At 41.7% G+C, this 26,764-nt stretch overlaps 1 protein-coding gene across 1 annotated transcript; it reads right to left on the minus strand.

The window, feature by feature from the left end:
- Positions 1–13,562: 13,562 nt before the first annotated feature.
- vcam1b (vascular cell adhesion molecule 1b) lies at positions 13,563–26,321 on the minus strand. Its single transcript, XM_004569324.6, has 10 exons — positions 26,045–26,321; positions 23,229–23,531; positions 21,981–22,286; positions 21,642–21,899; positions 21,289–21,555; positions 20,352–20,630; positions 17,234–17,536; positions 16,875–17,147; positions 15,194–15,454; positions 13,563–15,067 (listed from the first exon to the last, which is right to left on the minus strand). The coding sequence occupies exons 1-10, from the start codon at positions 26,088–26,090 to the stop codon at positions 14,907–14,909; spliced, it is 2,457 nt and encodes an 818-aa protein (XP_004569381.3). The 5' UTR covers positions 26,091–26,321; the 3' UTR covers positions 13,563–14,906.
- Positions 26,322–26,764: the final 443 nt, after the last annotated feature.

The following is a 26,764-nucleotide window of genomic DNA, read 5'->3' on the forward strand; positions in this document are numbered from 1 at the left end:
GGATGGGCGGACATGTCTCAGCCTCCACCACTCTCAGCACTGGAGCCCCCCAGGGGTGTGTTCTGAGCCCCCTGCTGTACTCTTTGTACACATATGACTGTGTGGCCACTACCAGCTCCACCACCATCATCAAGTTTGCTGACGACACCGTCGTGGTGGGCCTGATCTCTGATAACAATGAGACGGCCTACCTGAAGGAGATTAGGAATCTGGAGAACTGGTGCCAGAGGAACAACCTCCTTCTAAACGTCAGTAAGACAAAGGAGCTGATAGTGGACTTCAGCACTAAGCAGCAGAGGAACTACCAGACCCCTGTCATCAACGAGTGCCCAGTGGAGAGAGTGGACAGCTTCAAATACCTCGGAGTTCACATCACGCAGGACCTGTCATGGTCCTGTCACATCAACACCGTGGTGAAAAAGGCCCGACAGCGTCTCTACCACCTCAGACGCTTGAGAGACTTCCAACTGCCCTCCAAGGTGCTCAGGAACTTTTACTCGTGCACCATAGAGAGCATCCTGGCGGGAAACATCTTAACCTGGTTCGGGAACAGCACCATGCAGGACAGACGAGCTCTACAGAGGGTTGTGCGGTCAGCTGAGCGCACCATCCGCTCCGAGCTCCCTGACCTGCACTCAATCTACAGCAGGCGGTGCTGGACCAAGGCCAGGAAGATCGTGAAGGACCTCAGCCATCCCAACAACAGACTGTTCTCTCTGTTGAGGTCAGGAAAGCGATTCCGCTCCCTGAAGACCAACACAAAGAGACTGAGGAGGAGCTTCTTCCCGCAGGCGATACGGTCTCTCAATCACACCACCACACAGTCCTGACCCACACATACAGTTCTTACACACACACTGGACTTTCTGGACTTTGGTTTTGCACAACACTGGTCACTATATTCTTCATTTCCGGTTAATACTTGTACAGCTGCTGTTATTGTGTATATATTTATTTATATTTAGATTTCTTCATACATTCTTATATAGTTCTATATTGTGTATTGTGTATTTTGTTGTACAGTTATTTTATTTTCAACTTTAATTTATATATTTATCTTTATCTTATTCTTCCCAGTTAAATTTACCCTTCATTCTAATTTGTGTTGTACAGTTATTTCATTTTTAACCTTAATTTATATTTTATTCCTTCCTAGTTAAATTTACCCTTTTTAATTTTGCATATTTATTTCCTATCTTATTCATAGCCTTTTCCTTTTTTGTTCTCTTTAGGTCACGAGCAGTTGTCCAAGCATTTCACTACATATCGTACTGTGTATGACTGTGTACGTGACAAATAAAATTTGAATTTGATTTGAATTTGAAATGGGTATTAGTTTACATGACATAAGTGAAGAAAACAACAAACAAATCCCACCACGGTGTCAGGGAGGTGTTCATGGTAAGGTTTTTAAAGTTATAATGCTTAGTTCCAATAAAAGGCAGATCAGTGTTTTTAAAATTATTCATAATGGTTTGTTTTTCCATAACAATAATGAGATGTTTGAGTGTTTATTAGGAATTTGTGAGAAATGATTTTAGGCAGAATCATCATTTTAATTCTCTCCATGAGTGATACAAATATGTTAGATCAACCTCTACCATTTTAGTAAAAGGAATGTGATTCAACTATACTGAAAGCCTGGTGGAAAAATGTATGCCTGAATATCTAATGTTATCTGGCTGTAGTGGATGTGTTTAGAGGCAAAACTGTTGGTTTACTCCAGTTGATGAAGTCAGAGAAGGAGGGACAAACAGGGTGAAGTGGAGACACCTGGGAGGAAACAGCTGAGCTGAATACGCTTAATGACACAAGGGGACTCAAAAATAACCATGATGCACACAGAACAAGAGACTATCACAATAAAACAGGAAATAGTGATGGAGACTATAATACATGAACTTGACATAGACAAAATGGGAAGCAAACATGGAGACATGACTGTCTGGGGGGGGGGGAGACAACCTTCAGGGCACTGAGGGACCAGATGGATATAAGGACACAAGTGAGGAGACAAACAATAACAGACACAGAGACGAGACCAACTTCACTCAGGACACTTCGGACAAGCGACAAAGACAGACATGGCAACATAGGGAGGCAAGAATACAAGGAGGACTCCAAGGTCAAAATTTTACACAACAAGACTCTAAACACAAAATACTGAGATAAAACCCAGGACCATGAACCCACAAAACACAAACCACTGAGTTGATGACCAAGGAACCATGACAGAGCCCCCCTTATCCTATACAGCTTCTAGACGTCCTTAAACAAAGACAAAACCTAACCTGCAGCGGGCAGACAAATGGGTTTGAAAGGAGGGCCTGAACCAAACACATAAGTAAAATCAAACTAAGCAGAAAAAAAAATCACACAAATTGCCCCAGGCTGTCCAGGTAGATAAAAACAGGTTCATGAGGCTAGTACGCCATTGGAGAGGTGCAGGGACAGACACCTATAAAGTGCTCAGGGCTTCTCAAAAGGCAAACAGCTGTGACAAAAGAATTCTGGGGTCTCCCCGGTGACCAGCAGTAGAGACAGCAGGGCCCAGGCCCTGGGGGCTGACTGAGTGGCCAGCTCCGGTGTCATGGCCAGAGGCTGGCAACAAAGGAAGTCCCCTGGAGGACAATGCCAGAGACGACATTTTACCTCTGGTGGCTTTGCAGGGGGCCAGCAGTGAGGGCAGCAGCGGAACAGATTCACAAATGACCAATAACACAGATTGGCTTGAAGTGGCCGCCAAGGCCAGCATGAGGCCAGCATTGATGGTGGAGAGTCTTGGACTCCAGCAGTGTGGAAGACTTGGGCACTGGTTCTGGGTGCCCAGGACTGGAGCAGAGATATACTGGACTCAGGGAATGAAATCACCAGAGGTGGGACCAAGTCATTGTTTTGCAAGTCTCAAGTAAGTCTCAAGTCTTTATCCTCAAGTCTCAAGTCAAGTCTCAAGTAATGTCAGGCAAGTCAGAGTCGAGTCTCAAGTCACTGGTGTAAAAGTCCGAGTCAAGTCACAAGTCTGAAATTTTGAATTTCAAGTCCTTTCGAGTCTTTAAAAAAACCCCGAAAAAAAGCATGTTGCAGTTATATGCTAAATGTAAATATTAGACCATGTAATTTTTAAATCTGTGTTTTTCTCAACACATGACAAAATAGTGAACTTAGAAAATATACACAAATTGTGAAATTGCACCTCTTTAAAATGCAGCTCAATTAAACCTAGCTCCAAGAATAATTTTCACCGACATTTCTGAGATAAGCTGCATGTTATTCTTGGATGCGGTTGTAGGACCGGCCTTAAAATCGCATGACAAAAATATCATACATAAATAAATGATATATTTTTTAAAAATATCATTTAAAAAAAAAAACTGCATCACCAACGTAGCCTGGAAAACATTTGCTAGTTAGATGAAGTCAGCTATCTCATCGTAGCATATTTATATGCATATTTATAATCATACGGTTCTTGGAGTGAGTGCATACACTCATGAAGTTTAGTAACTTCAGGTCACTGCAACAAGCCCAGGTACAGTTTACCGACGGATGGGTACAGGACCTTGAAATGCACCGTGTAGAACGAAAGACCATCGTACGTATCATAAGTTTACCAGTCTCACAAATCGTCTCATAAATACACATTCGTTAACCGTTTATTAATAGGACCTTTGAGCTCAACAATAATTAATTAGCAGTGGAAATAATTTCTGGTACGCGTTACAGAAATGTAGCAGTGACAATATTGTATGCTGTAATCGCACTGGACAATTAGTGATAGAAAAACAACTGTTTTACCCTGTGAATAAAAGTATATGTTTTTGTTAATGTACCATAATAACAGAAGCGAAACGCAATATTGTGTCAGGACAATTCACTATTTATGCACAATAAATAAAGGAGCATAGCGCGACAATTTCTGTTCAGCGCCAGACTTGCTTGTAACCTATATCACCAATTATGTTATGAAAATGACGTATTAACTACTAAAAAACACTGACCTTTGTGGAAATGCTTGGAGCAGACTAACCTGTGAGCTGGAGTGTTCTGGGACGTTATATTTGATCTTTGAATGGCTGCAATCCAGGCCATCCGTCGCCTCTTTGTTACTTCGGAAACATGGCTCGAACAATTTCTCTTCAACGACGTAATCCGATAACAACCGATCTCTTTACCCGTCGGCTTCCCGTGGCTGTCATGCGACCGGCTATTGCAGTTAATAATACAACAGCTTGTTGACATTTTTGTGTTTCTTTTTATCGCTGTGTGACTGATTTCAATTGAAAGCCTGCGTGCGCTAGTACCGCTTGCCACGAGTTCCCAGAATCCTTTGCGGTTCTACCCGTGAATGACGTCACATTTTCAATCTCTATCCGGTTGTTCAGTCTGACGTCACTAGCCGTGTCTGGGTCTAAACTCCGCTGCAGGTCCATATATCAAACGATCACTATGGCATTACTGAGAGTTGAAAAACTGTCTAAAGTCTTTCATCTTTAATAAAATGATCAGCGTTCTGCTCTACCAGGTGTAACAATTGAGTTTAACATCCAGGCATCCATGAAAACGGAATTTATGACATTTAACGGAGTTAGAAGTTAGCAGGGAGTTAGCTCGCTAGCTTCTATCTAAATACAATATAGCATGTCCTGACTGCGGGGTTTTGGAAACAAATTAAAACGTACAGCTCTGCTATCACTTCCAGCATAAATGAAGACAGAAAACTAAACAGCAGTGACGTTTGTAGGGTTACTGAAGTTGGGCTAGCTGGTATATAATGATGTGCTACGTGACCGCTAGCGACACAGCTATGTTAGCATAATATAAACAAGCTAACTTTTTTTCCACTTGATAAAAGTTAATGTGAGTGTTGTCGGTGGTCAGGAACAAATGTAATCGCATGGCAGGATGCTGTAAAAGGACCAAACTTCAGCCAGGAGAACAACTGAGATAATCCATCCACAATACGAGGTTAGTCATTCATATACTGCTGCATGGGCTGGGCTGTAGTTACATCCTAAGGTTTTAAAAACTGAGCTTAAATAAATGATTAGCGGTAATAAAAGCCGAGGGAGGTCAACAGTGGTCGCTGACTGTTTTAGGAGCTTTTTGAGATCAAATAGAAGAAAATACATAACATTAAACATGTTAACAACACAAAAGCCATATTAAACGCAGACTACTTTAGACCCGGAAGTAGGATTCGTCGCGTCATCACTGAACAACCGGATATAATATGCATGTTAAATTTTATATTTGGGGTAAAATATCAAGTCTTTTCAAGTAAACAGGTTCAAGTCCAATTCAAGTCCCAAGTCATTGGTGTAAAAGTCCAAGTCAAGTCACAAGTCTTAGAACATTTTTTCAAGTCAAGTCTAAAGTCATAAAATTAATGACTCGAGTCTGACTCGAGTCCAAGTCATGTGACTCGAGTCCACACCTCTGGAAATCACTTTAGCTTTATTGCTGATTATATTCAGAAGATACCAGAATAATGTCCCAGTATGCGGCAGCACACTGTATGAATTTGCAAAGAGGACCCAAAACACAGACACCAAGGAACGTGGACAAAACTTGAATTTTAACAGAAAGCGAGCCGTTTATTAAGGCTGGTAAAAACTGGACAAAACAAAAGGCAGAGATGAAGCTAAACGATAACCTAAACTGGGGAAACAAGAGATAAATATATAAAACCAAAACATAAAACTCGACGTGGATACAAGGATACCTGAAACCTGGAGAATAGAACATGGAAACGTGGCACAAAAGGCAACAGATGACCTGACAATGAATGAACAGAAACACACAGGGGGTGTCCAAATTCATGGGCTGCATCCTCCTGAGGACGCATTTGCAGCCAACAAATGCGTCCTCCTTTGCCCTGAATTTGTAGGCTGGGTCGGGTGTGTCCTTCCTGGCCCACCATATCCCAGAATTCACAGCGTGCCTCAGCCAATTCCAGTTTCCAACAATGGCAGTCGCTACTAAGTTTTAATATTACTCTTATTACTCTTTCTGAGTCACAAAATAAACTTTTAACATATTTCAGTTTATCAAGACATCACATATTTGCAAAAGTGCTTCGACATTTTCGCAGACGTCTGTTACCCACTCGATAGCTAGCCAGGAGCTCGAGGGTCACTAGAGCCGACGAGAACGGCAAACGCCCGGCACATCATTTTCAGATCACCGCGGTCTTTCGCTACTCAGGTTAAACGTGATTTATAAGTCACTTAAATAAGTGTTTTATTTGTTCGAGAGTAAATCAGTTTGGCTGCGATTAAAGTCATTAGATTAGATTAGATTAGATTAGATTAGATTAGATTAGATTAGATTAGATTAGATTAGATTAGATTAGATAAAATAAAACTTTATTAATCCCTCGGGTGGGTTCCTCCTTGGTTTTCACACAGCTGAATAAATGTCAAACAGAAAACTGATTAAACAGTGTCATCTTTAGGCCGTGTGCAGGTATGGAGGACCCACAGTGCAGTCTCTGGAGACAAAATGTGGACTCAAAAAACAGTTTTAATGCTGAACTCAAAGTAACAAATTTCAAAATACAAAAATAACTCAGGCAGGCAGGCATAACACACAGCATGAATGAGGGTAGATTGCGACACTGACACAGAAACACAAGGCTTAACTACACAGAGGGAGCAATAAGGGGAAGCAAAACCAGATACGTTAACATGAGACATGGACTTTCAAAGTAAAACAGGAAACATAACATAGAGACATGGACTTGACAAGGGGACACCTCAGACAGGGGAGACAGAGCAACTAAGAGACACAGACAGAAACCAGAACATCAACAAAGAAACCAGAAGAAACAATAAATAATGACAGAATCAAAGTACAATAGTAAAGAAAACTCAAAGCTCTGGGACAACGACTCAGGTCTCCTAACAAACAGAAGTGTAAGATGGTTTAGAATTTACACCAGTGTCCTGTTATATTTTCGATAGCAAGGAGGAGACAGCTGAGTTTATTAAACTCCATCGAGACAACGGTGACGCAAATCTAAATGCTAGACCGTCCAATTTCACAGCCATTTACTTCTGGCCTACCCGACCTTCTAAGGACCCGGCCCACATAGACCTCGAAGGATGGGTCCTCAGGAGGATGCAGTCTATGAATTTGGACACCCCTGCAGACTAAATACACACAAGGGTGGTTAGGGGAAGTGGAAATACATGGAGAAACAGCTGACACTAATCTGACATGAGACAAAGGAAGCAAAGCCAACTACACTGACATAGGACACAGACCTTCAGAATAAAACAGGAAACATGAGGCGCAGACATGGCAATACAAACTTGACAACATAAGACATGAACATAAGCATGAAGCATATAAATGGCGAAGGAGGCTTAAGTTAAGCCTGTGACAAAAGACATTTGTGTAGAAGTCTTTGAGATTTCTGAGGTAAAATCCCATCATATTTTAGAGATTTTGATTAAAAGCCACATTATAACCATCCAAAAGTATACACGTCACGAGCTACGATGCTACAAAATGACACTATGCATTATTTTAGAGCAGGGGTCTAAAATAAATTTTCCATAAAGCAGTTGTAATATCCACAGGTGTAGGTGGGTGGCAGGCAGAGATGTGGACCCAAAAACACAAGATCAAAAGGAAACAGGAAGTACAAATACTGAGACTAAGACTCATTGGCTTGACACAAGGACTGGAGAGAAAAACAGACAAACATGGGTACATGATCGGGAAGGCTAAAAGACCAGCTTAGCAAAACTTCAATTTAGAGACGTGTATAGACACAACTCAAACTGGGAGCTGCTTCCAGAAGGCCCTATAAGCTGAAGGTTTGTTACTCCCACTCTACTTTTAAATACTCCAGGATCCGTAAGTAAGCCAACAGTCTGTGGGTGAAGTGCTCTAATTGGGTTTATGTGCTCTTTAAGATAAGATGGGGCCTGATTATTCAAGACCTTGTATGTGAGGAGAAGGATTTTAAATTTGATCCTGGATTTAACAGGGAGCCAACAAAGATACGCCAATACAGGAGAAATATGCTCTCTCTTTGTGGTCCCAGTGAGTACTCTCACTGCAGCAATTTGGATCAACTGAAGAATTTTCAGGCAGTTTTTAAGACATCCTGATAATAATGAATTACAGTAGTCCAGGACAGAGGTAATAAATGCATGAACTAGTTTTTCAGCATCACTGATATTGTGCAATTGGAGGAAAGCAGTCCTACATATTTGTTTAATATGTACATTGAAGGCAATATCCTGGTCAAAAATTATTCCTCACAGCGTTACTGGACATCAGTAATGCCATCCAGTAAGTATGCAGTTAGACACCATGTTTCTCTGATTTTTATTGGTGAGTACAATGACCTCAGTTTTATCTGAATTTAGAAGCAGGAGATTAGAGGCCATCCAGGTCTTTGTCTTTTATCTAGCTTCATGGACAGATAAAGGTGGGTATCATGTGCATAGCAATAAAAATTAAATAGGTATAATTCAAACCACTGCAGCACAGTACCTTTAATCCCTACAGCATGCTCTAATCCCTCAATCAACAGTATTGAACGCAGCCCTGATGTCTAGCAGGATAAGCACAGAGATAAGTCCATTGTTAGAGGCCAAAGAACATTGTTTTCAACTTTCATTAATTCTGTTTGTGTGCTGAGATGAGCTCTGAAACCTGATTGAAACTCTTTAAATAAACCACTGGAACTGCAGATGATCTGTTAGATGTTTCACTAAATTCTGAGATTAGAGGAAGGTTTTTGTTTTGTGCCCTGTTTAACCTTGCTCTCTTATCTGTCTTCAGTGATTCGTTCAGTGAAACAATGCTTGACTCTTCTTTTTTGTCATTGTTGCTTTGCTGTGGACAGGTCTGAGTACAAACCCACTTCAACGCATTATCACAAAACAGCAACCAATTACCTAAGATATACTCACCTGCAATATGCCTGCCCACCGTTCACTGCTCTCTCAGTCCATTCAAACACGTAGGAACAAGCAGTTAATGCAGATGAGGAGTATGGAGCTAGTTCAGGAGCAGCAGGCAATAATAGTAAAAAAAGACAGAGTTCACAATATCAGACAATATTCTTCAGGCCTAGGACAATGGAAGGCTTAAGGCTCCACTGGAGAAAAAGAAACAGCATGGCAAGACCAAAGATTAAAGGCCTTTCAACACCAGTTTGACCTACTTTGACTAGAGGCCCAGCTCCAACCCTTTTCAGGCTTGAGACATTTATTATAATAGAGGCTTCAAGAGTACATTGATTAAGATGGATCTTTACAAGAAACTACAACCAAATGATTTGGGGGTTTTTTGTTTTTTGTTGGGGGTGGGGGGGAGTTGCAAAAATCAAGTGAAGATGTAGATTTGTAGTGGCTGTAGCTCAGGAGTTAGAGGTCATCTACTAATCAGAAGGTTTGTGGTAAAATCCCTGCTATGACAGTCTGCATGCCTAAGGATCCTTTGACAAGGTACAGAAGCGTAAGCTGGTCTCCGATGCATTCACTGGAGTGTGAATGTTGGATACTTAGGTGTAGAAAAATGCGCTTGTGTGAATGGGTGAATTAGGCATGTTGTATAAAGCGCTTTGAGTACTTAAGTAGAGTAGTAATATTTCCTTTTATTTGTTTTAACTCTTTTATTTACAGTAAGTTATAAGTGTGATATACCTTCTATACTAGGGGAGTATTTTTTATACAACCAACTTAAGCCATAAGTTGCACCTTACTAAAACCACTTAATGAAGCTCAATATTAAAGTTTCAGCAACACAAGCTGTATGGGATTTCTATGGGAAATAATTAAAAATAGCATGATATTTAAAAATAAAAGCCTTGCCCTGCCTCAGCTATGAGCAGCAGATGGTGCTGATATATAGCTGAAGTTCAGACACTCCAGGCCAGTGCAGAGTCTTTCAGGTCAAAGCCCAACCTGGTGTCGGATAGCTTTGTTACCACATCTCTAATCTCTCTAACGTGTCTCTCTCACCTTATCTTCTTAAATTTGAGAGATGAGATGAGATCAAGATGCTCACCACATGTCAAACCACTTATGTTGATAGAATTGTCATGTAAATGTAAAACATAAAACATTAGTCAGCTGGTTATGAAATCAGTATGTGCTGTGAGAGGACTGCTGATCAGTTTCCATAGTAACCATTAGACTCACTGCCCTCATCTGGATAGAAAAGAAAACGCCAACGCTCCAGCAGCATCATTTTGCACGTCCTCTACTGTGAAAATAACAAATAACATAATCCTTCAGTGTTCCTGCATTTGCATTGCAGATGTGTTCTCCCCCTTGTACCACTCTAATAGAGCCTTGGGTGACGTTGCATTCATGCCCCTATAAATTGCTTGAAAATAAAAGACAAATTGTGTGGAAGGAACTGGCTGGGATGCTGAAAATGTGAGTAATATAAGAGTGCAGTGCGTGGTGTAGCCCCATAGTTCTCGTGGTAAAGATAGATGTGGTCTATACGGTTCTGTGTTGACTACCACAAGGTGAATGAGGGTCACAGTTTGACACTTATCCCATGCCCCAGGCACGGCTTGTTTTTTCATGACACTGGATTTAACCAAGGGCTACTAGCAGATTCCCTTGTCCCTACAGAGAAAGCGACTTTCTCCACTGCATACGATTTGTACCAATTCGTCATACTTCTATTTGGCTTGTTTGGAGCCCAAGCCACTTTCCAGTTCCTCATGGACCTGGTACTGTGTCCACATGCTGCATATGCTGCCACCTACTTGGATGGCGTTATCATCCATAGTGACACCTGGGTGGAGTATATGTGGTGGCTGGCTATTACCGGCGGTATATGCCAAACTTTTCACCTGTAAGGGTGCCCCAGATCTGGCCCAGTGGACAGAGCCACACCAGACAGCCTTCCTGCTGGTTTAGAAGGCTCTCTGTGGGGAACCTCCTAATTTTTCCCTGGCTGGGGCCATTTTGTCCCAGGGGAAGGGACAGTGTGCTCCAATTACAGGGGGATCAGACTGCTAAGTGTGCCAAGGCACTGGGGGAAAAAAAAAGAGTTCATCTGTTAGTCAAACGTCAGATAGAGGGCGAACAATGCATCTGTTTTTTGCAGGTGATGGGATCCTGGATTATCAACAAAGCGTAGAAGAGTGCGAAGTGGAGGGAATAAGAATCATCACCTCCAAGTCTGATGGCACAGTCCTTAGCCTAGATTAACAAGGTCCATGTCAGGTGTTGAGGAACCAGGACACACTGATGAGAAGTAGGCAAAACAAGGAGGCAAAAGTGGGCAAGAGATGAGAGATGAGAACAGGGCACTGTTGGAATTCTACTACACAAGTAACCCCAGCAGAAAGGATTACATGAAGAGGATAGACAGGTGGCTCCAGCAACATCTGAGATTTCTGTCCAGAAGAGCACAGTCCTTGAAACTGCAAAGATAATATGCAGGACCCTCAAGCTCCCAGACCTCTAGTAGAGAAACCGAGGTTAAAGGATAAAGAAAAAAGATTTATGGCCTGCATCTCTTACGCAGTCGTTTCTATGCAGATGGAGACCTGTTCAAATAAAGCCTTGGCCGTTTAAAGTAGAACGGATTATTTCATTCCAAATGCATTTGGAATACAAAACTGAAAAATAACATACATTTATCTGTCCAGATGACTGTGGCATCTATGCAGGCACACTCATGGAGTGTGCGACTGTAGTTTATGCACATTCAGCTGAAACATTTTAGGGACTCTGTTGATTAATGCGTTTCTCTTTACTCCATCTGGTGTTTTTCACGTTGTGTGTCCTGATGGGCCTCCAAGACCTCTCACCTCCAAGTGGTGTTGTGTAATAAGTGAGGACAAGAGTTCTGCTGTGTCTTGTCATTTTAATCTCCTGTTTCGTTGGTATTTCCTGTCAGAGCAAAACGAAAATGGATCTCCTTTGTATTCCTGACCTGGAGCATCTTAAGCAATATTTTTAAACAATTGTTTTTAGTTGTAAAGTTTCAGTATAGATCATTTCCAACTTCTGAACTCTGGGCTATTATTCACCCTCAGAGTTCTAGTTAAGCTCACAGTGGGTATTCTTGTAAACTTTCCCTTTCACTCTTACTGCTATCCTTCTGTTACAAATCTCGGGTTGTACATGATTTAATTATCGATAAACATATTGATTTATTCTGTCTTGCAGCAGGATGATTATGTTAGTTTAAATGAATCAAAACCTAAGTCTACTAACTGTCTGAATGCCAGTACACGTAACCAATGTCATAAGTTTTGTTGCAGTGGTGGTGAAGATATTTGCTATTAAGTGAAAATTGTATTTTAGATAGTATTTTGAATAGTATCTTATTTATTTTGTATGTGTGGTGTACCTTTACTGAGCAAAGTGCACTTCTGTTAGCTGTAGCTGTTTTCTCTGTTTTCTTATTTCTTAAGCTTCAGTTTTCACCACCTGGCTTGTTTCTGCAGCTGCATATTAGTCCGTGTTGTTAATTCACCTGTTTGTTTGAGAGCAGCATGTTGAAAGCTAAAGAGATGGCATTATTATCAGAGAGTCTGCATACGGATCAGTATTTAAGGTCTGACTCTCATCATCCACTGAAGTGGGGTTTTTTTCACGCCTTCAATGTCTTCTCAAAGCCCTCACAGTATGGAAGCTGTAATAGGTCAGCCTTCCAAAGGTCCGTTTATCATAGAGATCTATGCAATGATGTTGACGGCTCCTTAAAATGGTAAATAGAACTAGAGAAGCACAGACTGTTACAGAGTCTGACTCGAAACTGGTCCAGATACTTGGTCTGATCCATACTGACTCCCCTCTTCACACCTCGCTTCTGAAACCTTCCTGTTTCTATGACAACGGGGACCCAGTTAGCTTCACACTGAAAACAAAAGCCAACAGACCTCTTTTAATTTATCCTTCCAGTTTGTTGGACCCTTCCATGATTAGGCACATCCTGCTGCTTCCTGATAAAAACAGGGATTTTAATGTGGTTTTGTGGTTTTCTTGGTTTAGACCTTTTCAACAACAATCAGTAGATTTTCACTGGGCACTAAGTCTCTGGGCTTTTATGACACCTTTAGGACTTGAGTCCAAAGATGGATTATGAGAAACAAGGCTAAGGTTGCATATAGGAGAAACACTCACAGACTAGAAGAATGTATTATAAAGCTTCTTTTTTTATATTTATGCAGTATTTATTTTTGGCAGTAGTTTTCTGTGTCTTCAGGTCAGTCTGCCTTTTTTGGTTGTTTTCTTTGTTGTTGTTGTGGTTTTATATCTGTCTTTAGTTGCTTTGTAGTTTGTGTGTGGGGAGTTTGGTGAGAATTTCTTTCTTGGCCAGATCTTTCTTGTGAATGAGCAGTAAGGAAAGAGAAAAACAGACAGTGTTTATTTAATTTTGGGTTTAAAGGCTGGCGAGCTGAAATGACTGAAATGCAGCTCAGCCGTCACCATGGTAATAGCTGAGTCAATGCCAAGGATTCCAGTAAACACCGAATCTAACAGAAATAAAAGCGAAAGCTCGCCACTTACAGGGAATTCCCGGGGAAATCCCGCACACTGAAATTTCAAAAAGCCTGTGATAATAAATAAAGACATAAATATCTTTATTGAAAGCAAGCAAAAAGAAACTGTACACATATTTACATATCATCTCTAATAACTCTGCAGATAATTCCACATCACACCAAGTGTGCAGCAGTACCACGGCGAGAGTTCGGAGGAGACTGAAGACTTTCTGGAAGAGTTCAGCCATATGGTGTCAGCCAGAAAGTCTCCGTTAACAAGTCGAGCAACATCTTTGCTTTCCACAAATCTCTAAGCTGAGTAGCTCTCACTGAGAGGAATGTTCACAGTCACTGAAAAGTCACTAACTCAGCTGACCCTGATAAGAGAATAAAATGCTGCTGAAAGCTGACAGTGAACATTATTGCATATAAGATTATTGAGCCATAGGTAGTGTTTATTTTTCAAGCTGGACTCTTGTAGTCACATGTTGATTAGTGCCATGGATGTTGGTAACTTGCTGGGAGAACAGCCACATTTTAAAATTTGGCAGCCATGAACTTGGGAGAGGTTTCTGGGTAGTTTTGTCACATGTTGGACAAAATTAGCTTCATATGTGAACAGATAGCAAGCCACATGTTGAAATATTTAAACTGTATATCAGGAGGTAGAATTCCCATGTCACAATAACCAAGGATAAGATGTGACAGGATACGACAGGATAGGATAGGGTTTGATATTATCACATGCCGTGATACACGCCTGCTTTTGGCAAATGGAAGATAACTGTATGGCAATTCCTGTTGGGATATGAGGTTGTATTGGGAGGCTTATACCATGTTGGGATTGTGAGAAGTGGTAGTTAAACGTTAAGAGGTAGTAGTCACATTTTAGGAAATGCTAGCTATAGGTCAAGATGGGGTAACCACATAATTGGAGATGGTTAGCACACAACGCCTTATTAGAAGTGGTGGCCACACATCAGCATGTCTAATTCACATGTTACATAACCACATGTCACAAAGCAGTAGCCATACAATGGGATGTGATTGGGCCATGAACTGTAAAACGCATCTGCAGAGTTGGCAGTTACATGTGACGTGTAGCCATGTGATGGAACGTGTTAACCACACGGAAAGACAATATAGCCACATGTTCCTGGATACTGAAAATCATTATGTCATTTGTTAGCCGCTTATTGCTGGGACAACATGGTCACACCTATGAATATCAAAGCCGTGTGTTTAAAAGCACAAAGCACGTGTTGAAATAAAAGTCATCGGTCATACTGAGATATTGTCCTGCAGCAGCCACATGCACATGGTAGTCACATTTTAAAAAAAAATCTGACAGCCATAGATTCAGATGTGTTGACGCTACACACTTGGTAGCTGCATGAACCAGGGGCCTTTTAGGCCAGGGTCGGCCTCAGGCTGAAGGTGGAGCAGACTGGGGCAGTTGATAAAAGCCTTTCTTCCTGGATCTCCTCACGTAGTCGAGGAACAGAGCGGAAGCTGCTAGAACCGTGGCGATGCAGACAGCTGGGATGATGATGACGCTGAAACTGGGTGGAAGCTTGGTACTTCTCTCTGCACAAGAAAATAGGGCAGTTTTGTGAAACTGTTTACAGAACTGCTGTGGGTAACATATGTTCAAATCAAACTTGAGCATTTTAACTTAAAGGGAATAATAAAATCCAAACTAATTTTACTGACCTCTGACACTGATGCTGAAGATTTTGACTTGGTACCCAAGGTCATTGGTCACGTTGACCTGGTATAACCCCGAGTCTTTGGCTGTGAGATTGACCAGTAGGAAAGTTCCATTAGTAGAATATAGCTCTGTGCCATTGGTCATTTTCTTGAGAATCACAGCTGACGGTGGGAAACTGATGGTTTGGCAGCAGACAGTGACATTTTGCCCCTCCTGGACCACTGTAGACGGCAGGATGTGGACTGTGGTGTTCCTCGGAGGAGCTGGATAAGAAAACAGATTAAAATTAGATCTTCCTTTTTGTTGTTGTTGTTGTTGTTGTTGTTGTACAACTACTTTTGCAGGAAATGTGAAAAGACCCAACTGAGAAACTTGTCATTTTGGGGAGTTTAGCTTTGTTCTAACTAATATATTGTGTTCATACAATATATATTACAGTTTACAAATTACTAATAACATCGCTGTACTGATTGTACTTTTTGATTTTGTGGTTTGTAACTAACTGTAGCAACATCCTTGGTAAGATGCACATCCAGCTATAGCAAGGTACATTTGCATAGTACTTTCCCAGTCTTACTGTCCAATCAAAGCACTTTAGACCACAAGCAACTGATATCCATATACTCATAATGCACTTTATCCTATAAACTCTAAGAATACTATCTACCTCAAATCCCCATGCAACTCAGCATCTATAGCTATAGGTACAGTACTATCTTTAATGTAGTAAAATCATGCTTTGAGCATAAACCACAGTACACTTGGGCTACACTGTGTTGCTGGTTCTTATAGTTTATTCATCTGGTTTACAGTGTATTTTGCTGATTTTACAGTGCATTCTGTAGACGTCGCTGCAAGTTCATTCTCTGTTGATTTTCCAGAAACACTTCAGTCATAGTTTGACCAATTCAATTTTCAATTCAATTTTATTTATTTAGCATCAAATCACAACAACAATTGCCTCATATCTGTTTAAACTAACCCCGTCCTCTTTTAACATAAGGACGTGTAACCTGAATCTCAGTGGAAAGAGGGTCATACAGTGAACGTGAAAAGCGTGTGAAAGCAGCTCAGCCGAACCTGCTGACCTTCTGTCACACCTCTAACCAACACATCATCACCTGATAGCGGAGAGCCCTGCCACAGGAAAAACAAACAGTGCCAGTTTGATACTAAACATTCTTTCACGTTTTGCTTCTTTGCGTTTCATCATTTAGTAGGTCATCTACTCCTCGCTGTTTCACTTACAGCTCATGGGGCCTTTTCTATAAATATGGTTATTTTTAACCAGTTGGGTTTAGAAGGCCCACGGACATAAATCTATTTTTATGCCTGTCACAACCTGGATCAGCTCTGACGCAAGAGCAGACAGAGAAGTTTTGAATGTTTGGTAAAGAAATGATCAGAATGTCTGCTTTCATAAGATTCACTTTTGCATTATTCAATGTATTTCAACCTCTTTCACTTGATGGCCCTCTTAGGAAAACCACAGCAGCAAAACGCTTTAACTTATACTGAGTTTTCATTCTTGAATGCATGGCGGCACTGAGCCTGGCAGCTAAAGTTCTGAACTAATGACTCCACTGTAATGCCGGAAGTTTATTTCTGTCTCTGGCTTCTGATTACAACTGTCAGAGAAAAAAACAAAAAGAAGCCCGTTATAATTATTATTAATGATCTGACCTTTGACAGTGATGGAGTGAGAAGCCACTTCAGATCCATACTTGTTGGATGCTTCACACCGGTAAAGGTCAGAGTGTTCCAGGAGGATGGGGGAGAAGGTGAAGGTCAGTGGTGATGAGGTGGCTGGTTTGATTCTTTGAAGCTCCATCCCGTTTCTGCTCAGCACCAGTGCTGGGGCCGGAGCTCCATCTGAGAGACAGCTAAAGGTCACGTGACGACCCTCCACCAGCTCCTCGTCTGGCCTAATTAGCAGTGATGTATTCCTCGGAGGATCTGAAAAAGAATTAGATCAGGAGTTTAATAAAGCTGGATCTGAAAAAAATGAGAGCTGCAGAAAAAACATAAAAACAAACACTTACAGTGGACCTGCAGATGGATGCTGGTCCTCTTGGACCTCCACAAGTCTCCGCCTTCTTGCAGTAGGTCTGCGCTGCAGGTCAGCACCTGATGATCCTCGTCAACCCGGTGATGGAGACTAAAAGAGACGTTCTGTAAAACACTGGAGAAACTGAACGACTTTTCCGCCACCGTTTTGTTTCCCAAAAGCCACTGAATCCTCAGCTGATTAGCCCAGAATACATTAATGACATCACAGCGGAAGACTGCTTCTTCCCCCAGCAGGACAGGGCCAGGATTCTCCAGTACGGGATCAAATGGAAACGCTGGAGCGAGAGAGAGAGAGAAGTAAGTAGCTAATGATGATTCAGGAGTGTGAAAATATATAAATTGCGCCAATAAGAATCGGCTTCCAAAGATTTAAACATCAATTGATGGCTAATTATACATAAGAAACATTTTTCATCAAAGTCAACAGACATCAAAAGTAAAGTTTTTTAGGCTTTTCTGATATTTTGGAATTTAAAGCGGTGAATCATAGTTGGGATTCATGATCTGAAATTTTTAGATTCAAAACAGCCCCCCACCACAGAACTCTAAGACCACGAAAAAGACCTGCAAAATGTCAGTACTGATTCCAGCAGATTCAAGGACCCTGAATCCTAGCGAGACCCTTTCCTTCAATATATGCACGGCTTTTTAAAGAAACTGTTAAAGAAAATTGGACTGCTAATCTAATACAATTTCAACCAATAAAATATGTTCATCTAAAACCTCCTCATTCACCTCATCAAGAGCTCTTCAGGCCTAACAAAGCACCAAACGTCCTTAATATCCTATAAACTCACAGATCCCATTTAAAACCTTTGAAATGGGATCACTGAAATCTCAAAGCTTTAAAAACTCTTTAAAGAATACTAGATTCCCCTGAAAGACCTCAAAAACCTCTTTAAATGAACTTCTGAAACCTAAATGAGTCCTTTTATGATTCTCAAAAACAATTTTGGTTCCACTGAATCGTTTTCAACACCTGCAAAAGCAGGGAACACTGTAAACTCTGAAAATACAACAACCACTGGACTCTAAACTATGGAAGACGAACGAACTGCAACTATGGAAATTTCTTTTCCAGATTTCCGAGATCAAAGTAAGAACTCTGACTTTAAAAACCTAGTAACAAAGTATGAAAATATTTGGAACACACGAGGCATGCAACAAACAACTGCATCTCTAAAATCTTTGTCATTGAAAAGCAAGTTTAACAACTAGAATGTAAAAGTCCGTGAATGGAGAGCTGAGCAACCTTAAGTGACTTGGAAGACTTTCAGCAACTTGATGAGGATGGTTAAGTTATGGTCATTTTCCTGCTTCTTGTCCAGTGCTGTAACGAGGTCATGCACTCTAACAGATATTCCAAGTGTGGATGTAACTGTCAGAAACACTGAGTCCTCGCCTCCTTTCTGTGTGGGAGGATTTTGCATGTTTTCAGTCTTTGTTGAAGTGGTAGGGGGGTAAAGATGAGTGCATGGGCGAGTGTTTGGCTTCTTTCCCCCCATGTTGTCATTTCCTGGCAGCGTTGGAGTTCATCTTCTTCAGCTCAGATCTGACGGTCAACAAACCTTTTAAAATGAGCCTCTGTTTGTGGCTCTCAGATCACGAGCGTGTTAGTAATTGTTAGTCACTGCAGTTTCTCTTGGAGCTGCTTTTTAGCTCTGATGTGATCCGGTGAAACACAGTTATTTGTTTTATAAAAACACACTGACTTTGGAGAAAAATCTAGAAAGCCTGATCTAGGTTAACTGATCAGTCATGAAAACGGCGATGTTTGTCGGGGCATGGTCTGCTCTTTATCGCCAAACCAGTGAAAGCAGTGGTGTGCAGCTCTACCCCCACACTGATGAGCAGCTCGGCGTCAGGACATCTGTGCAAACATTACTAAGCCTCATGTCTGTTATGAGCAGTTCATCTTTTGATTGCACCTCTGAGATTATTGAATGTCTGACTCCTGTTGTGTGAGACTGCTGGGAATAAAACTGACAAACATCGCATTATCTTGTGTTTTAGAAGTTCTTTCCTGCTTGTGCTGTTCTGCTTTACTTGTAAAGGTTTCGCTTCAAGTTTTTAGTACATAAAACTCTTAAAATATGAGGACACAAGTCAGACACTAAACAGTGTAAAAAAAAAACCACCCAAAAACAACAACAAATCCTTTTCGTTTATCTTTAAATTCCTCTAACTTCCTCTTTTCCTCTCATTGTTAATCTGATAATTAACAATTATTAAAGAGTCTTTATCATATATTTTGCAGTACAATTCCTACTGTCAGTGACCCGGTGTTTATGTTTTTGGACTGTGCAATAGGATATTCTAAATTACATTAGATTCTCTGAGGGGTTTATGTTTAGTTTGCCTGTGCTTTAGTGTTCTTATTAGATCCTCTGGCTTCTGCTTAGTATCTAGATCTTCCTCCCCTCAGCGTCTGATCGCCTCCTGTGGTTAGTTTGTCTCGTCTTCCCAGTCACCATGTCAAGCTTGCGTGTCATGAGTCTGTCAGTGTTCCTGTTTCTTTTTGATAGTCCTTGTCCTCTGTTCGGTTTATCTAGCTTTGCTTCCCCTTTGTCTCGTTATGTCAGATTAGGTCCAACTGTGTCTCCCTCCAGTTGCGGTTCCCTCGTTACCCTCCGTGTACATATTGTGTGTATTGTTCCTCGTCGGGTTGTCTGTGTGGCAAGCGTCAAGTCAGGTATTTCATGTTTAAGTGTTCCTGGTTGACGTTTTCACGTCCCTGTTCATGTTTCATGCCTTAGGTTCCCAGTTCATCCTGTTTTCAGAGTCATGAATTCAGGTTTTAGTTGCTTTTCCCAGTTGAGGTTTTGTTAGGTTAGTTGTTGTGTCTCATTTGTTTGTTGCTCAGTTTTTCAGCCATCAATAAAGGCTCGCTTTTAGTTTAAGCTTAGTTCTGTCTCTGGTGTCTTCATTTGGGTCCACTCTCCACTCGACACCTACTGCAATCTCTAAATGGTTTGAGAGGATTCTTCAAATGAACATGAAAATCTACTTAATAGGTTTAATAGGTGTGATTTGAAACCAAATAAAGTGGCAGTGCGGGACTATAACTGCTATCAGGTGTGTCAGACTCACAATAGACATGGACTTGAATGTTTCTGCTCCTGTTGACGGTCTCGCACTGAGCCTGACAGCTGTATTCACCCCGATCCTGGAGATCCAGGTCCTGCAGATGGAGCACAGAGAGTCCGTCCTGCGGCCAGGTTGTCTGGAGGACAGTCTGGTTCTGGTCTTTCCTCAACCAGGTGAGGAGGATGGGGGTGTGCAGACAGCCGGAGGCCTTGCAGCTCAGACTCAGAGCTGAACCTCTCGCTGCAGAGACCTGAGGACTCGCCTCAACCTGTAGAGGGTGAGCTGGAGGAACACAGACATCTTACTGATCCTGCATGTTCACACTGAAAGCAGTTATTCTAATCTTGTCTGTGAAGGCTCTTTTACAGGAGAGGCTTTTTTTTTTACCCTCACACCATTAACTTGAATAGTTTTTCTCTCACTTTAAACATGGATCCAAACTAATCTGCAAAGTGGTTAAACTGGGTCTGGTCCATTGTAGCTTAATCAATAATTATAGCTAAGCCTCCACTTTACTACAGAGGTTCCTTTCTCTGTGGCTGCAGGGCTATGAGATCAAACTCAAGAAATGTTTTGATAAGAAATGTAACACTTCTCATTACTGTTCCTACTACTACACCCTCATGTTGGAGGAACGAGACACTTGACCTGCACCTGAAAAATTACAAATGAAATTGATGACTATATCAATTGTATTGCAAGATAGATATTGTGACATCTATGATGCTTTATGTCTGCAATAATCTGGTGTGACATCTGAGGAAGAATATTCACAGCAGGTTGAAGGATCAGGAAATGGGATTAGAGACGTCCATCACAACACATGATGGTCATTTAGGAGTACCTTCACATGAGGTACTTTCATTAATTTCATTTCATATTAAAATTTGAGAGTTTTTCTGAGATCACCTTGTAAGATACAAACTGGAGGAAAGACTACCTCTGACAGTGATGGAGCTGGAGGCCAGCTGGGATCCGTACAGATTAGAGGCATCACACTGGTAGACGTCAGAGTGTTCGAGCAGGGCGGAAGACAGGTTGAAGATTACCGTGGACGCTCTGTCAACGCTTTGAAGCTCTGTCCCATTCCTGCTCAGCACCAGTCTGGGGAGTGGAGCACCCTCTGAGCTACAGACAAAAGTTACCTGCTGACCCTCCACCACCTCCTCACCCGGAATTACAGAGAGGGAGGTGTTAGTGGGTGGACCTGTTAGGGAGACACAAGGGATACAACTGACTCATTGAAACTAAAGGAAGTGCACATACTAAGAGTGAAACAGGACCATCACTCACTGTGAACCGTGACGTCCACGGCGCTACTGTGGGTTCCTTCCGTGTTTCGCGCATCACACTCGTACCGTCCAGCCTCAGACACTTCCACCGCTGTGAAGTTGAGCTGACCGCCTTGACCGCGTTGCAGAGTTCGGCCATCTGCTGTTCTGAAACTCCAGGTGATGGTCGGCTCAGGATTTCCCTCTGCCAAACAGGTGAGAGTGAGCGGAGAGCCGGCCATAACTTCCTTAGACTCCAACTTCTTCACGACAGGAGCATCTGGAGACAGAGAAGTCGGGTTTATGAGGACACGGACAACAAGACTCAGACGTGAGGACTCAGAACCAAACCCAGACTCACATAAGACATTTATTGGCACTGCGCTTTCTCTGGTCTTCTTGTTATCTGGCAGGTCCTTCAGCTTCAGTGTGACCCTACAGGTGATATTTCTTCCCTGATCCATGTTTTCAGCTGTGAAGTTGTAGTCAGACTGGACTGCCCCGGATTCACCATCTTGCACTGTGGTCTGCAGGATAGTGTTCCCACTGTGCCAAGTGATGTTCACCTCCTCATCAGGATATATGTTAAATGCCTTGCAGGTCAGGGTGGACTTTACCCCCAGTTTGACATTATCCTGGCCTGTGATGACAGGGTCCGACGGGAAGGCTAGAACAGCAGAGACACAGAGGGCAGGCATTAATTCTTATAACAACAACAGTCTAATAGTAAATAAAAACGGTGCAATTCTACTTGTAGCACCTTAGGTTTGGTTCCAATGTGGGTTTTGTGTCTGGATAATTCATAAGCACACAGTTTTTTTAATGCTAACTTCTCTGCGTGGATGCTGGTGAGGCATGAAGGTAACGCCACTTTGACAGACAGGGGCCCCGACACAGACAGCCAGCTGGTGACTGATTAGGCTGATTCTGGTGTCCACAATGATTCAGAGTGAGGCGGATTACATTGTACTTGCTACAGTGGATTTTTGTTTGCTGTAGTAGAATTAAAGTGATGCACTAGAAAAGCATATTTCTGGGAGAGAATGAAAGCCCCTAAAGTCTTTTGCAGGACTTAAAAGCCAAGATTTGTTCACCTTTTCGCTTGATTTTGGTAACCAAAACGGCTCGGTATAGTGTGGAAAGGATCGCGGTTTGGATTAGAATGGACCCTTTCACAAATCTAACTACGTATCACAAGGTCAAACTTCTTCGTCTTCCTCTGTGATGTGAGCCTTGGGAGGGTCGGAAGTAATCTAATGGATTACCCTGCACTTTGAAAAATTATCCTAAAGTGACAGCAAGTGTTTTAAAATAAAGTAAACGTGGTTATGAAAGATGAAGGCGTAGGATATTAGAGGAGGAAACAGTATTTGGTGATGCAAGGTTCTTAGACCTCTGTTTCTCAGCAAAAGGTTTTCATCCACATTCCTGTGATTCCTAATCACACTCTGCACTTCGATCTCATCTTGATCTTAGATTTAAAATCTACTTTATGTGTACAGAGGCAAAATTACAAAAGTGCACTAAACTCGTGTTGTTTTAAATAGAGCAATAACAAAATATATAACATAACGTTTCAAATGTATGCTGCATTTCAGTGGTAACTCACAGTAAACCTGCACCGAGCGTTTCGCTTGTTTCCTGTCTCCATTGCAGCTGACCGTACACAGTATCGCTTCATCATGCTCCATCTTTACACGCTCAAAGGTCAACACAGAACAAGTTTGGTTGGTGCTGATGGACCCGCTCAGAGGCCGGTCCCCCAGAATGGACCAGGAAACACTTGGCGTTGTGGTACAGCCCTGAAACAAGCAGACCAGCTGCTGACGCTCACCCAGACCGAACAGAGCGGTTTCAGGAGTTATGTCCACCCGTAGAGCCAAAATGTACTTCGATGACATCAGGAGCACAGCTGTGGACGGAAACAACAAAAATTATACAAAGCAACAACATCGCTGGGCCAGGTTCCAGAAAACAGGTTTAGTGAAAAGTTAGTTTGTTAACCTTGAGTTGAACCTCAGGTAAACTTTGCCTCAAATACAGATGATGTATGAATGAGGCTGATGAATATATAGCGCCAAATCACAATAACAGTTGCCTCAAGGTGCTTTATATTGTAAAGTAAAGATGCTGCAATAATACAAAAAGGGGGGGGGGGGGGACTCAATAATTAGACGACTTGTGGGGAGGAAGAGAGGACAAAAGACATTGTAAGAGAGCCAGAGACTTTTAATAACTAATGATTAAATGTAAAATGGTGTATAAACACACTGAGTGAAAAAAGGTGACCGAAGAAGAAATATCATGGGAAGCCCCCAGCAAGCCTAGACCCATTGCATCATAACTAAGGGAGGATTCAGAATCACCAGAATTCTTAAGACTAATCTTAAAAGTAGAGTGAGGGCCTGTCTCCCGAATCAAAACTGGGAGTTGGTTCCACAGAAGGGGGGCCTGAAATCTGAAGGCTCTGCCTCCCATTCTACTTTTAATTTACTCTGGGAACCACAAGTAAGCCTGCAGTGTGAGAACAAAGTGCTCTAATGTGGTGATATGGTACTATAAGGTCATTAAGATAAGATGAGGCCTGATTATTTAAGGACTTTAAATTTGATTCTGGATTTAACAGGAAGCCAATGAAGGGAAGCCAATACAGGAGAAATCTGCTCTCTCTTTCTAGTCCCTGTCAGTGCTCTTGTTGCAGCATTTTGGATCAACTGAAAGCTCTTCAGGGAGTTTTAAAACATTCCGATAATAAGGAATTACAGTAGTTCCAGCTAAAAGTAATAAATTCACAAACTAGTTTTTCAGCATCACTCTGAGACAGGATGTTTCTAATTTTAGAGATGTTGTGCAAATGGAAAAAAGCAGTCATACATATTTGATTAATATGTGCATTGAAGGACATGTCCTGGTCAAAAATGACAGATAAAGTTGAGTGTCATCTGCATAGCAGTGAAAATGTTATTGCTATGCTCTCTAATGATACTGCCTAAAGGAAGCATGTATAACAAAACTGGTCCTGGCACAGAACCCTGTGGAACTCCGTAATTAACCTCAGTGTGTGAAGAGGACTCTCCATTTACATGAACAAATTGGAGTCTTTTAGACTACAATTTGTTCATGTAAATGACTACACCTACAGCATGCTCTAATCGCTGTAATAAAATATTATGGTCAACAGTATCGAACGCTGCACTGAGGTCTAGCAGGACAAGCACAGAGGTGAGTCCACTGTGAGAGGCCATCAGAAGATCATTTGTAACCTTCACTAAAGCTGTTTCTGTGATGAGCTCTGAAACACTTCAAATAAACCATTCCTCTGCAGACGTTCAGTTATCTGTTCAACAACTACTTTGTCAAGAATTTTAAGAGAAAAGGAAGGTTATCCACGTGGATGGAAATGTATCAGCACCTGATGTTCTTGTGTGTCTACCAAGCAATAACCTGTGGGACTAAACAATTTAGCCAATGTAGAAGAGACAAAAACTATAGTTCATCTGTGCTATCATGTTCAAATGTCCACGTTTACAACATTAAAAGCACATTTACAGTTTGGTACAAATAAACAGTTTTGGTTTCTGTTGAGCTTCCACCTTCATAAAAACTTTATGATAGCTCATGTTTTTAGAACTCATTCATTTGGATACTGGCGAGACTTAAATTACGGGTGTAGTTGCTTTGATTGCAGCCTCGCCTTGTAAACTGTGCTGGACCTCTCCATCGTTTCTGTGGTACATTTTGGAATATTTAATGGATTGTGAGATAAAAATTACAAAATAGTCAATAAAAAGGAGAGCCCAAATTCAGTACGTGGAAATAGAAGAACTGAGGTGGCCAGGTGTCAGTCTAAGCAGCCACGGCCTGCCCCCACTATCAGTGCAGTTGTTATGAAGGGGAACAGCTTAATTTGTACCATACTGGAAAGACACTTTTTAATTCTGTGAAGCTGCACGTTTTAACCTGAGACTGACCCACTTTTAGAACCATCCACGAGTGGCCATTAGAGGATTTGGAGTTTCTGGCATTTTTATGTTGTCACTCCGGTTTCCAAATGTTGGGGTTTTTTGGTTTTTGTTTTTTTAGTAGGTTTGTTTTTTTGTTTGTTTTGATTGAGTTACACCAAAACATAAAAGAGTTTACTGTAAATTGCAAAGGAAATGAAACATTTCATATTTTCATGAAGTTGAATGTGGCTTTTAATGTGAGTTTTCGAATTTTCCTCATATATTACGCATGTTTCTACTTTTTATTCTTTATTTGCGCTATACTAACCACATGCACAAAAGCTGATGAAAAAACGAGAAAATGACGAACGAAATCTCAAATGAAAATTCAGAGGTTACAATAACCCCCACCCCAAAAAATCTCTCTACGTGTAAAAGACATCATATAACAGCCAGATTTATCAGAAGGAAGGACATTTACCTGAGATGAGCTGAACAAAGAGCCTGCGGACACACAGAAGATCCATCTTCTCTGCTGAGGCTACAAACACGCTGATGGATGGATGGATGGATGATGGGCGGATGGATGGGTTCGTGAACAAACAGAGCAGCGTCTCGTTTCTCGGAGTTCCGGGATCTGAAGCAGAAAATCCGGCAATGATGAATCACTGAGGGTCTCTGAAGCCCTAAACAGGGCTGATGAAGCAAACGCCCCCTCCCGTCATCCAGCTCCAAGCGCCTGTGTGTGCACGCGCGGGCAACAGCGCCCTCTGCGGGACACGCGGTGAGCGGGAAAACTTCACCGTCGCTTTGTGCTGTGTTCACTGCTCCTCGGCCTTTCCTCACGTTCTCTTTTCAACATCCTGTCGCCTTTTCTTTCTCCTCGTGTCTGTGCACTACACGTTTCCAGCTTTTTCTCTGTCATGCTCCTGTTAAATTTAGTTATTCTCTACATGTGATATTCCTCGTTTCACACCTGGGTTATTTTCCTCTCACTTTTGGTTTCTCTATTTATGTGAATCTGATGTTTTTTCAACGATCTTTTTCAGTGACATTAAATCACCCACAAGACAGAAGCGTCACAGGCAGTGGTTATAGTAAGAAGGACAAATCAGCATTTTTCTTGGACTCCCAGCAGGAACTTTGTGTCCTGTGAGGGAAATTCCTAGGGCTGAATCCCAAAAAGAAGAAAACATGCCGT

This window comes from Maylandia zebra, linkage group LG17 (assembly GCF_041146795.1).
Source record: "Maylandia zebra isolate NMK-2024a linkage group LG17, Mzebra_GT3a, whole genome shotgun sequence".
Taxonomy (NCBI): Eukaryota; Metazoa; Chordata; class Actinopteri; order Cichliformes; family Cichlidae; genus Maylandia; species Maylandia zebra.